Raw genomic sequence first — 17,879 nt, 5'->3', positions numbered from 1 at the left:
GGTAAAAAAATCCTTAAAAAATAGGAAATATGTTCGAGACTTTTACTAATTTTTTAAAGCCCTAGCATTTCCCACTCCAAAAAAAGTTATCCTTCCTAGTAGGATAACGTTGCATTTTATGTTTCTCAGGCACTCCAACAACACTTTTGAATTGATTACAGAAAAAATTTGAAAATTTTGTCAACATAAATTAAATATCAATATTAATCAGATCCAATATGTTAAAAATTTTGTATGATTATTTTCAAATGAAGTTTCGTTAAGCACCTAGCGGTTAGTTAATTTGAGGTTAGCATCCTTAAGGCATATGTAAAAGTTTTAAAACATTAACTGAAGAATATAAGCGTTAATTGTGGTCTCAATTTTGATGACAGATTCCACTGGAATTTGTGAATGTATCTCTGATTTAGCTTCTTGAAAAAAGTGGCGAAGAAATACAAACATATACATACATACATATGTAGGTATTAATGCGTGTTTATAAGGTAGCATAACTAACAGGGTTAAAGACCGGTAAATGTTTCGATTTTTCGTGGGATACAGAATCGTCCAAGAGAGATCATATCTGACACAGAAGTCTGCTCCTTAAATCCTCAACAACTAACCGGTTTGAACCTGTACGCCTTTATATTGAGCAAATACTAAATTTTTTTTTATAAAGATTTATCGATTTTGGGGTTAAAAGTTGTCGAAAACTGGCGATGTAAGTAAATATGTTTTTTTATATCATTAGATGCTTTCAATGTTTAAAGAAATAATATCGGGTGATTTTTTAAGAGCTTGATAACTTTTTTTTAAAAAACAACGCATAAAATTTGCAAAATCTCATCGGTTCTTTATTTGAAACGTTAGATTGGTTCATGACATTTACTTTTTGAAGATAATTTCATTTAAATGTTGACCGCGGCTGCGTCTTAGGTGGTCCATTCGGAAAGTCCAATTTTGGGCAACTTTTCGAGCATTTCGGCCGGAATAGCCCGAATTTCTTCGGAAATGTTGTCTTCCAAAGCTGGAATAGTTAAGCTGGCTTATTTCTGCAGTAGACTTTAGACTTGACGTAGCCCCACAAAAAATAGTCTAAAGGCGTTAAATCGCATGATCTTGGTGGCCAACTTACGGGTCCATTTCTTGAGATGAATTGTTCTCCGATCGCGAGCTGTGTGGCATGTAGCGCCATCTTGTTGAAACCACATGTCAACCAAGTTCAGTTCTTCCATTTTTGGCAACAAAAGTTTGTTAGCATCGAACGATAGCGATCGCCATTCACCGTAACGTTGCGTCCAACAGCATCTTTGAAAAAATACGGTCCAATGATTCCACCAGCGTACAAACCACACCAAACAGTGCATTTTTCGGGATGCATCTTAAAAAATCACCCGATATTTATAAAAAAAAAGTTGTTTTCTTTTTCATTTAATTTTTTCAAGTTTAATTAATAATAGAAAATAGTAAATATCTAAGTCAATAAATATTTTTTTATAAAAAATTTTATTTTATTATTAATATTATTTCATTTATAAAAATGCGGACCGATTAATGATTGATATTATTATTAATAATAAAAATATAAAAAACGTAGAACAACTCTTTACTTCTAGATATTTCTCTAAACTAATGATGTATAAAATTATATAATATTGAACCGGTTACCTGCGAGAGATGATGAGCTGCATAAGTCATCAATAACATACTCAAACGTAAACAGTTTTCGGCAAACTCTTAAATAAACCGACTCTCTGCTCAGCTCATAAATGAGTTATACAAATATTGAGCTACACAACAGCTCTCTTAAACTCAACAAACACGATAGCCATTGTGGTAAGAGCGTATCAGCCAAATGTGGGACGAAAGAAAATGTCGAAAAAGTAAAAGTCAACAAAACAGCACCACGCGTCATAGGTTAAAGAATTCTACATATGTATATATACTTACATATGTACTTATGTACTTTCTTTCCTATTCCCACACCTGCCTATTATCAAGTAATTCAACCAAAAAAAGTGAGAAAAGTGGCATTGCAGCTCGCTCCGAAGTGCTCGCATCTGTGTTATCTTCGATTCGCCACTTCCACAGCCGACGAGTGCAGCTTGTAGGGTGTGCTGGCAGAGCGAATGGACAACGATCGGCGCAACGAGCATAAATTGCGCCGATGTCCAACGGCGACGAGCAGTTACCAACAAGCAGCAAGCCGGTAAATAACAAACTAATAAGCGCGCATCTTTCGATTATAATCTATGAAGATCTAAAACACTAGGAGTAAAAGTAAAACAAAGTGATCGTAGAAACTGCGAAGCAGAAGCTATTGAAAAAGAAACAGCTCAAAGAATTTGCTGGAATTTTTTAAGCGTGGAGTTTGGTCGAAGACTGTGAAGAAAGACATACATATGTACATATAAAGATCATTTGTAAACAGAAAAAACTTGTGACACTTGTTTTTAAACAGTTATAAATTTTATTTGTGTTATAAAACGTGAACTGTTCGTAAAAAGAAAATAAAAGAAAAGATAGTTAAATAACCATTTAAGTGCAATCTCTAAACAAATTCAAGCAGACCGAGATAACCAAAAATTCATTTGCTTTTTGTGTCAACGCAAGCAGCATTAGAAAAGAGTTTTACCCGCAGATCGCAGACTTTGCGCTAACCAACGACAAGTGTACCATAAAACTAAGCGACAACAACAAAAATGACAGGTTTCAATTTGAACGGCACCAGCCTGCTGAAGACCAAAGCCCTCAATGGCAACAGCAACGGCGACGCGAACGGCAGGAACAACTACATTGCCGAGGAATGTCCCAAGTAAGTACATTCGGAATTTTTTAGTCATTCATATGAAATATACATATACATATATGTATATATGTACATACACAGCTATATTTATAATGACTATCAAATTTGCTTAAAAATGTAGAGGTTAATTACTAATTTAATATACTTTGAATGAACACTGAAACCCACTTGCTTATTTTACAACAAAGTGTCCAACAACAAAAAATAATAATTTGATTTTTCTAAAGAGGCATAACTTCTACTGATGTTCAGCATTAAAGGAGTATTTAAAAAAAATCTTTTGAGTGAAGTTTATATCTAACAATGAAAAGTCATATTGGGGTTATGTAGTTTTTTACATAAATCATTTTAGGCCGCAATAAAAATTAAAAAAAATTTTTTTTGAAAGTTCTCTATACTAAAAGCCACATCATATTATTTTTTATACTATTATAAAAAAACATTTTTAAAACCAAAAATATTTTTAATTTGAAAAATACAAATTTACTCAAAATAATTTTTTTTAATATTTTACAAAATAAAATTTTTATTCAAAATAATTCTTTTTTAATATTTTACAAAATAAGATTTTTATTCAAAATATTTTTTTTTAATATTTTACAAAATAAAAAAAATATTTCGTTAATAATTTGAATTTTTAAAACCACATTTAAAATAATTTTAATGCGAAATAGATTTAAGCGTCTAACTGTTCCAATAAAAAAATCAATTTAAATTGCAGAATGTTTTCTTCTTTATTCAAAAAAAAACATATATTTTTTATAATTTTCATAACCAGTTCTGTGTTCTGAGGAATTCTGCTGTTGCAATAAAGAAATAATATAGTTAATTTTTTAATTATTTTTGAAATTGTTATTTTCATTGAAATTTATATTGAAAAATTGCCTTTTGAATATTTGAAATTTATCAAAATAACTTTAAATTAATTTTAATGTGAAAAAAAATTCGATTAACTCTGTTGTTCCAAAAAAATATGTTTTTAAGGGTAAAAATATTTTTTTAATTTTTGGAACATTAAAAAAAATATTCTGATATTATATAAATTTTTTTTAAATTACATATTTTTGTTTTCAATAATTTTAATCTTAACGAAATTATAAAAAAATAACGAATCTGCTATTATAATAAACACAATTCTTAATTATAAATTTTAAATTTAATTAAAATAAATTAGTAAAACCTGCTACAAAAATATTTTTCTACATTGTTAACTGATATTCTTGATATTGTGTTTCGCAAAACTCTTCAAAAAATAAAAATTCAAATAGAAATAATAATATAAAAATAATTAATCTTATTTTTTTAGTTTATCAGTACTTTTTTCACAATTATTTAACTATTTCAAAAAAATATTAAAACATTTGGTTGGTTTACAAATATTTGTAATTTTTCGGGTACATTTAATTAATTAAAATAAATTGAAAAATTTATTTAAATTGATTATTAAATACAAAAATGTCAATATATATATATATTTTTATTTTAAAAAAATTAAGTTAATTAAATTAAAATTAATTTAAAAATTTTAATTTAAATTTAATTAAAAAATTAATTTATTTAATCAATTTTAATTTTAATTAATTGATTATTCAATTAATTTTATTAATTGATTAAATTAAATTAATTGTAAAATAAATTAATTAATTAAATTAAATTAATTTTAAAATAAATAAATTAATTATATTGAATTAATTTTAAATTAAAATTGATTAAATTAATTGTAAAATAAATTAATTAATTAAATTAAATTAATTTTAAAATAAATAAATTAATTATATTGAATTAATTTTAAATTAAAATTGATTAAAGTAAATTAATTTTAAATTACAATTTTTGAATTAATTTAAATTTTTTAAATATATATTTTATTAATAAAGCGATCTTATTAATAGTCTCTCATACATTTACAGTTTTTTTTAATTAAAATTTTTTTTGAATATATTTTTCTACGTACATATACTATAATCAACGCAAAATCACTGCTCAAAAATTGTCAATCAACCTGTTTAATTTCGTTCTTGTTTGGCCTACATTGTCATAAATTCGTATAATTTTGTATACATACTTATGTATGCTCATTTCTACTTTTGAGTGAACGATTTTGAAAACCTACACCGTTCGCATGCCAAAACCACGCTAAATTCAAAACTAGCGGCATACAAAGAAGGATTGCGATGATAAAGTAAAACTATTGAATGATTTCTGCGTTTTTGTTTAACAACAAAGTAGTGGGCCCACATGGCACGGGTAATAGGACAAATTATAGATACGAATAAATATAGAAAAAATTTAAAATATTTCATTAATTCCAAGAAAATTCACTATAAATTATAATATTTCTCAAGAATGATCTCAGATTCCTTGAAATATATGTAGATCTGCTATTTTCGAAAATAGAGCTAACGGCCGTACGCATTACCAAAATATGTTTGGGCTTAGCTTTCCAACTGTAGCATTCTAGTATGGCGCCACTTCTTGTTTTTTGTTTTATTTTGCTTTAATTATTTTTTTTTGTATCTTCTATTATTGTATTTTTTTGTTAGCCTCTTTCCAATTAGGCGAAACGGCTCAGATAACCAATTGTATGATGCAAGAAATCTCAAATCAGCCATGTGTACCTATTTACGTGTATGTATGTATATTATGTCAATGGTATATACATACATACATTTGTACATACCAATGTAGATGTACACCGTCAAACCAACTCAGATTAAGTGTCAAACCAGTTGAAGCCAGTTATAGCCAGATTTTGGGTCCATTTTGCTATGGTTTGTTTGTTTGTTGGCAATCATAGATAAATGAAACGAAAATATGCAAAGAGCATGTACAAATTAAAAAAAAAAAAATAGAAATTCAAAATGAAAAAAAATATAGCAGGATTTAGTAGAAAGTAATTAATTATGTTAATCTAAAAATTTTGTTGTACTTTAAGAATAATTATAAGCAGCAATTTAAATTTTAAAATTTTTGGAAAATCTTTTTTTTTGGAGTTCATTTTAAGTTTCTATGCATTAAAATTTTATTTAAATAAATTTTGGCATTTTTTTATTATTTATTTATAAATAAATAATAAACATTATATACATATATATATTATATAAGTATATATGTATGTATATGCTCTCACCAGCCCTTTGTCATAACTGAGCCATTCCGGGTTTCCAGTACACAATATTCAGAATCTTACTTGTTTCGATTCTGATAAGCCCTTGCCCAGGGCTTTCGTCGACGTCTGTGCACGTTAGGTGCTGGTGGTTGTATGATCCCACGTCGCTTTGTTGCCTCGCTATCTTGGATAGGTTCTCCCTTGCTGCAACTCCGGTGGGGGTTGTTATCAAAGCTTATTTAAAGGCGGCATCTGTTCGGCTCTTCGCCGCTGGTTCTAACCTTCTTAGCAGGCCGTCCACTATTCGCCAACTGTAACCCCCGTACTGGTCAGCGCTCTGCCTTACCAATAGGCCCATTCGTATCAGCCAAAATCATACTTTACGAGCTAAAAATAAGAATTCGAATGTTTTTCAATGTCTAAAATCAGAATTTGAGCTTAAAAACAGAAACTTTTTTTTTGTTGACCAGTGTTATTTATGAAATTTAAAAGTGCCTAGTTTTTCCTAACCTAACTTTTTCGACTTATGTACATAACTTATGAATGCGACTTTTACTTAACCAAACAGACCTTGCCCGGCTTAAGAATATCAACTCAACAGCATTTTCAGACCGATTTGGTGAATTCTTCTATGGCACTACGATAACAATCGAAGCTAATTTGAGTCAAATAAGAAGGTAAATTTGTAAATTATATGCTTTATAAGATCGAAGAAATCTAGATCAACCAATTTAGCACTTTCTTCTAATATTTTTAAATAAAATCTTTTTAACGTACCATTTTTTCGTATTCAGAACATAAAAAATTAACTTTGTTTTGAACAGAAATTATATACGGCATGGTTCAAGACATTTCTAAAATGTGTGTTTATGGTTAATTTTCGATTCAAAGTCCCTGAATTTGACATGTTTTAAGTCCTCAGTAACTTTTATACAACAATGGAATTTTTCAATCGAGTTTTAACACTTTCCAACCCAAACACCCTACAAATTTAAGGTTACATCTATGCCGTAAAAATTAGATTTATGCTATAAAAATCGATATTAAATGCCCAAATGTCAAAGTTCCTCCGTAAAAAGACGGTTCTATAAATAAATTATACTGTTATCAGTTAATACAGAGCAATTCAAAAATTGACGAAGAAAACATGTTACCCTTCACACACATTTGAATTAGCGGCAATTTGTAAGAAACACTTGTTTCATTTAAGCCGCTAAATGTTAAAAACAAAAAACAAGCTTTCATATGCGACTTTCTGAACCTGACTTTGCGGCTGACGCACTAACTTAGCTTCAAAACAATAACAATAAAACTAATATTTTTCCAAACGTCCATCGATTTTGCTGTCTACGAAATTGGACGAATTATGCATACCAACAAAAACAGAAAAATTCGAACAAACAGCTAAATAAGAAAAACAAAAATCACAAACAACAAAAATGTAGGCAAAAATTAACATACATATGTACATATATAATACAAACATATATAGTCATACATACCAAGAGAAGCGTTTGTTATGCTTGAGAGACAAAAAAGGTATAAACAAACATGTATGTATGTATGTATGTATGTGCTATACAAGTATGTTTTTATTGTGTGTGTGTGCTATGAAATAGCACAACCCACTATGCAAATATTTATGTACATACATACATACATATGTATGTATCTAATTTATTTTTATTGTTATTATTAGGTGACATAGCGAATTCGAACTGTTATAAATTAAGTCTTGCCACGAGCCAACGAAAAAAATTAGAAAACGTTAAAATAAAAAGAGAAATGTGAAAAAGTAGTAAAAATAAGAAAAGGAAGAAAAGAAGAAAAATAAGCAGAAGGAAAATAAGAAAATAGCTGAAAAAATAATAAAAATAAAGAAAGAATACGAAGAAGAAGACGAGGAATTAACACACAAAATATTAACTGACTTCAAAAACGACCGAAACACAGCTCAGCCAACATAAAATTTTGAAATTGTAAAAAAAAATATTGAAAAAAACTAGCTCAAGACGTTGCCAGCCTTTTTATTTCAGCATTTTATGCGCACATCCGCTACGAAGTAAAAAGTGTGCTGTTTAGGCCGCCTTGCTCCGCGGTTGTGCGCAAACCGGTTGCGCGCTTTTTCAGCAATGGACAAAGTACAATTAAAGGCAATTGGCACAACAACAAAAAATGCGTAAAGTAACGCACCTGTGAGCATAAAGTCCACACACAATTTGCTTTTGACCACATTGACGCGAATTGTTGCCACAACAGCTGCTCGTTGAGGCCGCTTGCGGCAGACGCTGCGGCTTGTAAGTAGGTGTGTGCACACACACAAGCGCACAATGCGAAAAAAACACACGCAGATATACACATACACACATATGTGCGGTGAGCGTCATTGGCTGTAAAAAGTGGGTGTGTGCGCCAAGTGTGCAAGTAAAAATACATATACATACATACATACATACATGTATAAGTACGTGTGTGCATTGAACATCTACTTCGCTGATAAACTTGTTTTTAGGCACTTGTAGGCGCATGTATGCTCACTGGCAGTCGTTTACGCATACATTCAAACTCATTTATTATTAGTTCAATTAATTGAAACACGAAATTTCCGATAACTCGACGAAAAAATGAATGTCAATGCTAGAACAGTTAATTAAATTTTTGTTATGATTACATATTTTTTCTTTTTTTTATATTTTTTATTATTTATTTATTTATTTTTTAATTTGTGTTCGTTGTTGGAATTTTTGTGAACTTTACCCACTTTTCTTAATTCATTGAGGCTTATCAACTGTCTTTATCACTAAAACTAGCAAGTTCATATATATTCTTTCTTTTTATGGCATTTTATTGCCATTTGTTTTGGCAATTATGAATTATGACATTCTTGTCAAATCATTAAAGAATTTTGCATTTTTTTTTTTTTTGAATTCTATAGTACATAAATATCTACAAATGCATGATGTTTGCGAATGATCAAAAGTTGGCTGTTTTGTGCTGACATTGCAAATGCTACATGAGTAAAAAATAGTAAGACTTTGTTCATATTTTTGAAATTCTTAAATTAAATTCTTCTTCTTCGTCCCTCTCATAGTAATTTCCGTTGACCCTACGACTTGTGCCAACGTTTCCCCAGAGCGGTCGTTTGAGTTTACTGAATCGGCAGAGGTCACACGGAACTGAATCAGGCGAATATGATAGTTACGACACGATATTGATTGAAAATTTTGCGAAAAATAACCAAGTTGTCGGCCCATCCACTTTTTTTTTACGAATAGCTTTGCGCAAATGGCGCATAACACTCAAATAGTTATCTTTTTGACAGCTTGGGCTGTCGGAAAGAATTGGGAATGCACCACACGTCGATAATCGAAGAAAAATTTCAACATAACCTTCATTTTTGAGCTGCTTTCGCGTGATTTTTTGCAGCTTTGGCACACGATATTCGCCAATATTACGTAGGTTGCTGTATATATTTCTGGCCTAATAATGTAAATAGGCATATTTATCAACGAAAATGTTTTTTTTTGTTGTTTTTTTTAAATTTTTTTTATTTTTTATTTTTTGTCGATTGCTGTTTTGTTTCGAGCTCATACGCATAGATCCATGATTCGTCACCTGTGACGATCTTATAAACGTCTTTTGAAGCACCGCGATCGTATTTTTTCAGCACCAATCCACACGAGCCTTTTTTTGAGCGATTGTCAAATTGTGCGGGATCCAACGAGAACAAACCTTTTTTACGGCCAGGTGTTCATGCAATATCGAATGTATGCTGGTGGGAGAAATACATAGGCATGCCTTTATCTGAAGGTATGTTACATGACGGTCTTGCATTATCAGTTCACGTACGGCATCGATGTTTTCTGGCACAACGGCTGTTTTTGGACGACCTTCACGGAATCCGTCTTTGAGCGAGCGTCGGCCACGATTTCGTGATTTCGTTGTACCAGTTTTTCACAGTGCTATAGGATGGTGCTTCATAGCCATACAAAGATTTTAGTTCATCGATGCACTTTTGTCGTGATAATCCACGTCGAAAGTTGTGAAAAATGATCGCACGAAAATGTTCACGAGTTAATTCCATTTTTTGGCCGAGAAGACTTTTTTAATTCCCTGTAAACAAAACATTTCACGATTAAATGACAAAACGTTCTGAGTGATGTTATGCTAAAAAATGTCAAACTTTCCAATGGAAATGTCAGATTGCACCTGGCAACACTTAGTGTTGCCCTAGGCCAGAATATATATAGCAGCCCTCGTAATACGTTCCATGAAATTTCGATAGTCGGTAAGCACTGTTTCACAGACGTTAACGCGTTGCTGTTTTTCGAAAAAATTTTGTGATTTTGGAGCCAATCGTGCTTTCACTTTTCTTAGGTCAAAATCATATTTCAAAATGCTTTTCACTGATTCTTCTGATATTTCAACGATGCCATTAAGATCTCTGACTGTTAATCGTCGATTCTCAAGGACCAATTAGTTTATTTTATGAAGTATTGAATTGAAATTAAAAAAGTCTTACCATTTTTTGCACAGAGATGTTTTGCAAGAGAAATACTAGAAGTAATGCGTTCTTGACAATTAGGAAGTTCTGTCTGCTTGAAAATTTTGCCATAAGAGGTGCCGAATTATCGATAATAGACTACATAGATTTTTGAAAAATGTTATGAGTTCAAAATAGCATTAACATAATAAGCCATTCTTTAATATTATTAATATACATTTGTCTTTCTAATAATAAAGAAAAATAGAAAATTAAAAAACGAAGGACCTTGCCTTAATATTAAGATATATTCTTTCAGAGTATAAAGTTTAAAATTAATAAATTTTTGACCTACCTTATGAGACCATAACTTAATAATATATTTTCCATCATTTCATGTTTTGTAAAATAAAACTTTTATTTGATTATTTTCTTTAAGAAAAAAAGTAGACGCTTCTTTGAAAGTGTCACCAAAGCCTTCCCAACATCAAACCAAGCAAAGTGTTGATGGCCGGAGGTCACACGATTCCAAACTTTCCATAGCACAAACATGTACATACATATACATAAATTCATATACACAAATGTAAAATTGTATTAATATACTTCTATAATTTACTTTTCACAAATTGGACAATTTATTTCAATTTCTGCAAATCCATGTCAACACTGTCGCTTAGAACAATTGAAGCAAATACTTACTTACGTGTGTATACATATACATACATACACATATGTACATACATTCGCATGTGTGTGAGAAATACAAATTATCACGCATATTTGTCGCCTTTTTACTTTAATTGAATTTGATTGATGATGTTTGGTTAATGCGTAGATTATCTCAAAGTACCTTGACACGTCGCGCGATAGATCAGCTACATACATACGAACATAAAGTGATATACATACATATAGTATGTTTGCATAAATATGATAAATGCGTGAGTTAAGTGAAGCGCGCAAAATTGAAATTTACGAGCACCAAACCAATTCAGCTTATTATTTGTATTCTTTCACTTCCCGTGGGTCAGATGACCTTTCACATTTAAGAGTGGACTTAGTACATACTGCTTAATACAATTTGTATAACTAAAATAGAAATGTGTGAATGCAGCATTACAGCATTTGTCAATGCGCGACTACTTAGAGAGTGGCGAATCGAACAAGCAACACGTTTTAGTGAGAAGAGCTAGCATTATGAAGTTGTTGTAGAAGTATAACTGTAGAAGCATTAAGTTATACAACTTTTATGAGGTTCCAAGGTACTTTCTTGAATTGAAGTCAACGGCATGAGTTTGTTACTAGACCAGGGTACATAATTTTTGATGATGATTGTTGACTTGTTTGCATGTCAAACTCATAAACTCATGTCTCATCGGCAGTAAAAATGCTCTGCATGAATTTGGAAGCGGAATGCGCACGATCAAGCACGTCCAAATAACTATGTTTACAGTACTCTTCCTGAAAAAATTCGTCTTTATCAGGACGAGTCGAGCAAGAACGCGTTTCATACCCAAAATTTCCACCAAAATGTTTCGAACGGATTCGCGAGAGATGTCGAGCTCTCTTACCTTCTCACTTGTTTTAGGGGTTACTTGGGTTTCCTTGGATAAAAAACAGTCTTTTTTCAATAATTTTTTTCTCATATAAAAAATTAAATTTTCGGCAAAAAATATTTTAAACTCGGGAAAAAGATGCTTCCGCGTTGGCAGGATAACTCCTACAGGATCTTCAAAATGGAAAAAATGCGACTTTTAATTAAAACCTTAACTTAGTACTGGGCGAAGGAAAAAACTGAACATTGGATTTTTGGCAGACATTTTTACAAAAAAATGAAAAATTCAGTGAAAATTTCGCAACATTTTTTTTTAAATAGTTGTTCAAAAAAATCCTTCGTCCAAGTCTTTAAAAATTGTGTCTCAAAGACCTGTGTAAAATTTCATGAAGATCGAGTGAGTAGTTCTCGAGAAATCTTGCCAACCGACTTCACAAACACAGTTTCGAGAAAAATGTCTTTAAAGACGGCGCACTTACCTAGCTAACCACGAGCGCACAAGTTCTCAAGGCTGTCTCTCCGCAACTACATATTACTGGGATCAACTTGAAAATGTAGGACAATATTCTAGAGATGTTGTAGAATTTAGTATTAAAAAAACGATTATTTGAAACCCTTAAACCCATGTAACCCCTTAATACTATCATCAGTTGAATAGGTCGAAGCTCGTCCAGAACGAGGCCTGTCTTCAACGATCTCTCGACCGCCTTTGAAGGCTTTGTACCACACGTAGCCTTGTGTTTTTACTAAAACTAAATCACTTTTCCAAAATTCGCAACTTTTTTGGACATGAAATTTGGTTAGAAATTCAAAATTTGAGACAAATTCTTTGTTCGACATTTTTATCAATGCAAAAATCGCAACTGGGGTGTATCGACTTAAGCAGCTGCCGTACACAAACTGTTTGATAGATCGCGCTCATATTTGTCATAGTAACTAAGCAAAGACCTACCAATTTTTTGGAGTTTTCTGCCTAGATGTCTCTTTTTTCTTTTTATATACAAATTTTTGCATTATTTGATAAGTTTCCTCAGCAAATGCAAAAAACAGTAAACGCGTCAAATCTGCTTTTGTAATTTATTTACCTGTTTTTTCTTCGCAATAGCTGGGATTGCAATTTATTATTCTTAAAATTCAATTTACTTACTTCCTTAACAAATGATCTAAAATGGCATGCAAATGTTCACTAAGTGTAGTTCCTCATTGTTGGTCCAATAGGAAATCGATAGAAAGTAGATGGGCCGGCATAAATAATTCGAAGTCGTTGCTCACTTCCGTTTGAAAATTAACTACAAATACTCGTCTGCTTACATACAATTTTCCTTAACAGAGCATTCTTTGTTTAATTAAATTTGTTGTTTTTTCCGTTAATATGTTGTTCAGTTCAAATATTGGCACATTTTGCCAACGGGTGCAGTAAAGGGTACTTAACTGACAACAATGTTAGCGGAATTATTCATCATAATTCGAATTTGAATATATAATTTTATTTGCACATGCATTTATGTGCACTTTAGCACTCTTAGACATGTGAACACATGTTTGCTCTGTGCAAATAATTTATTTTGAAAACAAATCAATACTGACCTTACTACAACATCTGAATAATGATCTATAATTTGATAATAAATAGCACGCGCATTACATAACCATGTGATGCATTCACTCCAAATACCTGATAAGTTGGCTGAATTTGCAATAGTTGCGCTGATACATGAGGGTGGTTCTTAATTTGTTTACAAAACTTTTGTTTTTCAGTTGAACAATTAATCGCAAAGGAACTTGTTGGTGTGAAAAAGCATTTTTTATTTTTTTTTTATTTTTTTATGAGGAAATTCTTTGAAAGATATTTATATTTATTTTGTGCATAAGGGGATAGGCAATAGAATGGCCAGCAGGCAATAGCTTCAACTCGGCTATAAACGATGTCTATGCGAATAGAGAAGAAGACGAATAGCATCAGCCTCTGTTGTAGGCAAGAAAGTTATATGAAGGTAAAGTTTTTATGAAGCCTTAGAAAAAACTAAAAAATCTTGATTTTGGTTGGTCGGTTTGTAGAGTAACTATATTATGTACTTGTCCGACCTGAATCATATATTCGAAGATTGTAGCGCTGTGTTAGATGAAAATCCTTGCCAATTTTCATGAATATATCTTGCTAACTAAAAAAATTGTCCATACGAGAACTTGATTTTGTTTGGTCAGTTTGTATGACAGATATTAGCTATAGTTATCGGATCTATATAATTTCACCGGAGATTGTATTATAGCCTTTGACAATAATCTATGCCAAACTTTCTGAGGATACCCCATCAAATAAAAAAGTTTTCCATACAAGAACTTTATTTGGATCGTTCAATTTATATGGCAGCTATTAGCTATAGTTATCCGATCTATATAATTTCTTCGGAGTTTACATTATTGGCTCTGACAATAAACTGTGCCAAATTTCTAGAAGATATTTCAATAAATAAAAGATTTTTCCTTACAAGAACTCGATTTGAATTGTTCAGTTTGTATGGCAGCTATATGCTATACTAGTCCAATATCGGTAATTCCGACAAATAAATAGCTTGTTCGTGAGAAAAGGACGTGTGCAAAATTTCAGTTCGATATCTCAAAAATGAGGGACTAGAAACCAGCATACCGGCCGACTTGACTGAATCGCCACAGCTAGTCAGGCTGGTCATTTATACTACATATTTTTTACAGGGTCTTACATTTTCTTCTGTTCTGGGTATAAAAATACTTTCTAAGCAGTTTTTTTAGATTAAAAAATATTACAAATATCACACACCATTTGGCCACAACCTAATGTAAGAGCCCAAAATATATACACACACACACATTTTTTGTTTGCACAACATTGATTGTGTTGTCAATCAATTAAGTTGTCATAAAAAGTTCTAGTTCACTGGTTTCGTAAGAAATTTGCCAAGCAAAAGGCGATTTATTGATTTTTTAGTAATAATTACTGATAATTATTGGAAGGGGCGTAATTGCCTCATAGTCAACAAACAACAATAACAGTTGTTGTTTTAAACACGAAAGTGAACAGAGCAAGTTCGATAATAATTCCAATCACAACAACAACTAATAATTAAAGCAAACACACACACACACACATGTAAACAAAATATTTCGCACTAAAATAAAAAATATAAAAAGACACAGCAAATTGGCTAACAAGCTGCCAACAACACAACAAATTCCAGCAATAAATAGCACGTCACACCATCGAGTTAAGATTGTTGCTGTTCTCAAGTGAAGGTCACACACTTACACACCCACACACATGCACGCAAGCACACCTGCTGAACAAACTGCAATTTCTGCACCAAAACACTACAACAACAATAAAATGCAATTTCTGCACCAAACCACTACAACTACAACAACAACAAATCGCCATGCGGATACTGAATTGTGCCACCTTTTTAAACTCACTCTCACTCTCTCTCTCTTTTGTTGTAATTCCAGTGATGCCGCCGGCTCGACGTCCGCCAACAATAACAACAACAACAATCAGCAGGACACCTTGGATGAAGTCGAAGTCGAGAATCGCATTAAGATGGTTATAAATGAAGAAAAGTTTGTAGTCCAAATTTTCGAAATTTTCAATTTTCGTTGTTTGTCCTTTTTTATATTAACACACGTTTCGATGTAATGTTTTTGATTTAATGTTTTTGTCCAAATTCATCAAAATTCGCACACAATTACTTACACATGTTTGATATCCACTTTTTTGTGTATAAGTAGACAAGAAACTTTTTCTCATTTATAAAAAAAAAAACAACAAAAAAACTTTATATGTATACCTCCGTCTTAACCAACTGTCCTACCTATACTACCTGATTTATTAAATTTTTTTGTTTAAGTTGCGTAATATTTTTAGTTTTATTTCAATTAACTGCATTTTATTAAATTTAGCCCATTTTTTATTTTTTTAATTAGTTTTTAATAGTTTTATTGTGTATATTTTATTTGTTTAATATTATTTTCGCGTTTGTTTTACAATTTTGTTACATTTTTGATTATTTATTTTTGTTGTTTTATTTTATTATTAATTTTCTCTGTTATATTGTTGTATATAATGTTTTTTCTCTCTAAATTTATTATGTTACTCATTTTGTGGTGCCCACGCGTTCAGCCTGAGGAGCTGGAGTCGATTTATCAAAGCGCATCTGTCTGTCAATCCGCACATACGAGAACTAGTCCCTCAGATTTTGAGATATCGAACTGAAATTTTGCCTACGTCCGTTTTTTCCCCAAAAAGCTACTTTACTTGTCGGAACCATACAAACTGAACGATCAAGGAGAAGTTTTTAGTGGAACCTTTTATTTGACGAGATATCTTGGCGAAATTCAGTAGACTTTAATTTCAAACCAACGCTATAATCTCCGAATAATTTGTTCAGAGACAACCAACTGGCCGAGATCAAATCACTCTCTTTTATGAAAAATTTTTCTGTTCTTTTTTGTATTTGTTTTTGTTCAATGGAGACTTGCCGGAAACTGTAAATAAATCCAAAATGCTAAATTATTCACCAATATTTATTTTGTCGCCTTCAATTAATCCTCTCCGGAAGTAATACACTTATGTCAACGATTATTCCAGTCTTCCATGAAACATTTTTAGGGATACTCATGTGAACGCACACATTTACCACTTTTTTAGGAACATTTTTTATATGCGACAACAAAATTCAATCATTTTAATTTTTTAATATATTTTATTTGTATTTTTGAAATGTACAAAAAATTTTTTTTTTTTTTTCGTTTTTTTTTTTTTAATATATTTTTTTTCTTAATCAAAGCAGTCCCTAACAAAAAAGGTAGTTTACTGGTCATGGTGATAGTATGGCTGTTCATGTTGTCTGAAATAAAAAATCAAGAATGGATTATTATTCAGTAGTTCTGCGGCTATCATCCCTACCAAATATAATCAATTTCATTAACAAAAAAAAATGTCGAACTTCAAAAAATGCACGAAAATCTTGTTTTTTTTCGTTAAAATAGTTAAAAAATTTGAAAATATTTTTCGCAAAATAAACAATTCTGGTAGAGACGATCACTATAATTGAGTAGAAGAACATACATATGTAAATTTTAAAGCAATCGGTTGAATACTTTGTTTTTTAGGACCATGACAGTTTCAGAAAATGATGATTCGAGAAAAATGCAAGACTTGTCATGGCTCCTGGTAGACAGTCGCTTACGACACGTCGGCGTCTATGAGCTGTAACTTATCAAATGCTATGAATTTCGGTCTGAATTTTTCACAGCATGTTTTCAATAGGTTTTACTGTCAAAATATAAAAAAAAAACGATTTTCGAAGTGAGAATACCCAGGGTAATAAAGCACTTTTGGATGGCCTTCAGCTCCTTCAGCGAAATTTTGTTTGGCTGTCTCTCGATCGACTGAAAAAGGGTTCCATTCTGATTATTGTTTGCATGTCAATCTCATAAACTCATGTTTCATTGGTGACAGTTATAATGCTCTCCATGAATGTAGGATCGGAATAAAGAAACGCATCCAAAGAAACCTATTACGGTTCTACTTAAAAAGTAAATTTTATTGGGATGAGTCGAGCAAGAACGCTTTTATGCCCAAAATATCTACCATCGAAAAAAAAACTGTCGCTCTCGCTATTTTTATATATTTAAAAATATTGTATTTGTGAAGGGTATTATAAGCTCGGATGCAGCCGTAGTTAATGTTTTTCTTCTTTCAGTCCTTTTTGTATGCTTGCGGAAAGCACATTTTTAATCTCATTCGTAAATTTTTATGGCCTTTAAATGGTTTCCTTATCAGTTCAAAAGCTGTTTGGCAACATAAAATAATTTTGACTACGTTCCTCAATTTGTTTTTTAATTACATTTTCGATAGATTTAAATTATCAACGACAAGATTTATTGTGTTAATTGAAAGCTTTTT

General features: G+C 31.3%; 1 protein-coding gene across 3 annotated transcripts in view; it reads left to right on the top strand.

The window, feature by feature from the left end:
* The first annotated feature begins 2,156 nt into the window (after positions 1–2,156).
* Positions 2,157–17,879, top strand: part of LOC120777513 (purine nucleoside phosphorylase-like) — a 23,057-nt gene continuing 7,334 nt past the window's right edge. For 2 of the 3 annotated variants that reach the window (XM_040108880.1, XM_040108878.1), the window contains exon 1: positions 2,158–2,797. In XM_040108880.1, coding sequence (XP_039964814.1) covers positions 2,685–2,797 — 113 coding nt within the window. In that variant the 5' untranslated portion in view covers positions 2,158–2,684. Of the gene's footprint in view, positions 2,798–15,421; positions 15,533–17,879 lie in introns of all 3 variants that reach the window. The other variant, XM_040108879.1, reaches the window with a different exon arrangement.

The sequence above is a fragment of the Bactrocera tryoni genome, chromosome 5 (assembly GCF_016617805.1).
Source record: "Bactrocera tryoni isolate S06 chromosome 5, CSIRO_BtryS06_freeze2, whole genome shotgun sequence".
In the NCBI taxonomy this organism is placed as follows: domain Eukaryota; kingdom Metazoa; phylum Arthropoda; class Insecta; order Diptera; family Tephritidae; genus Bactrocera; species Bactrocera tryoni.
Note: the sequence above shows the minus strand (reverse complement) of the source record. Positions and strands in the feature narration are given on the sequence as shown.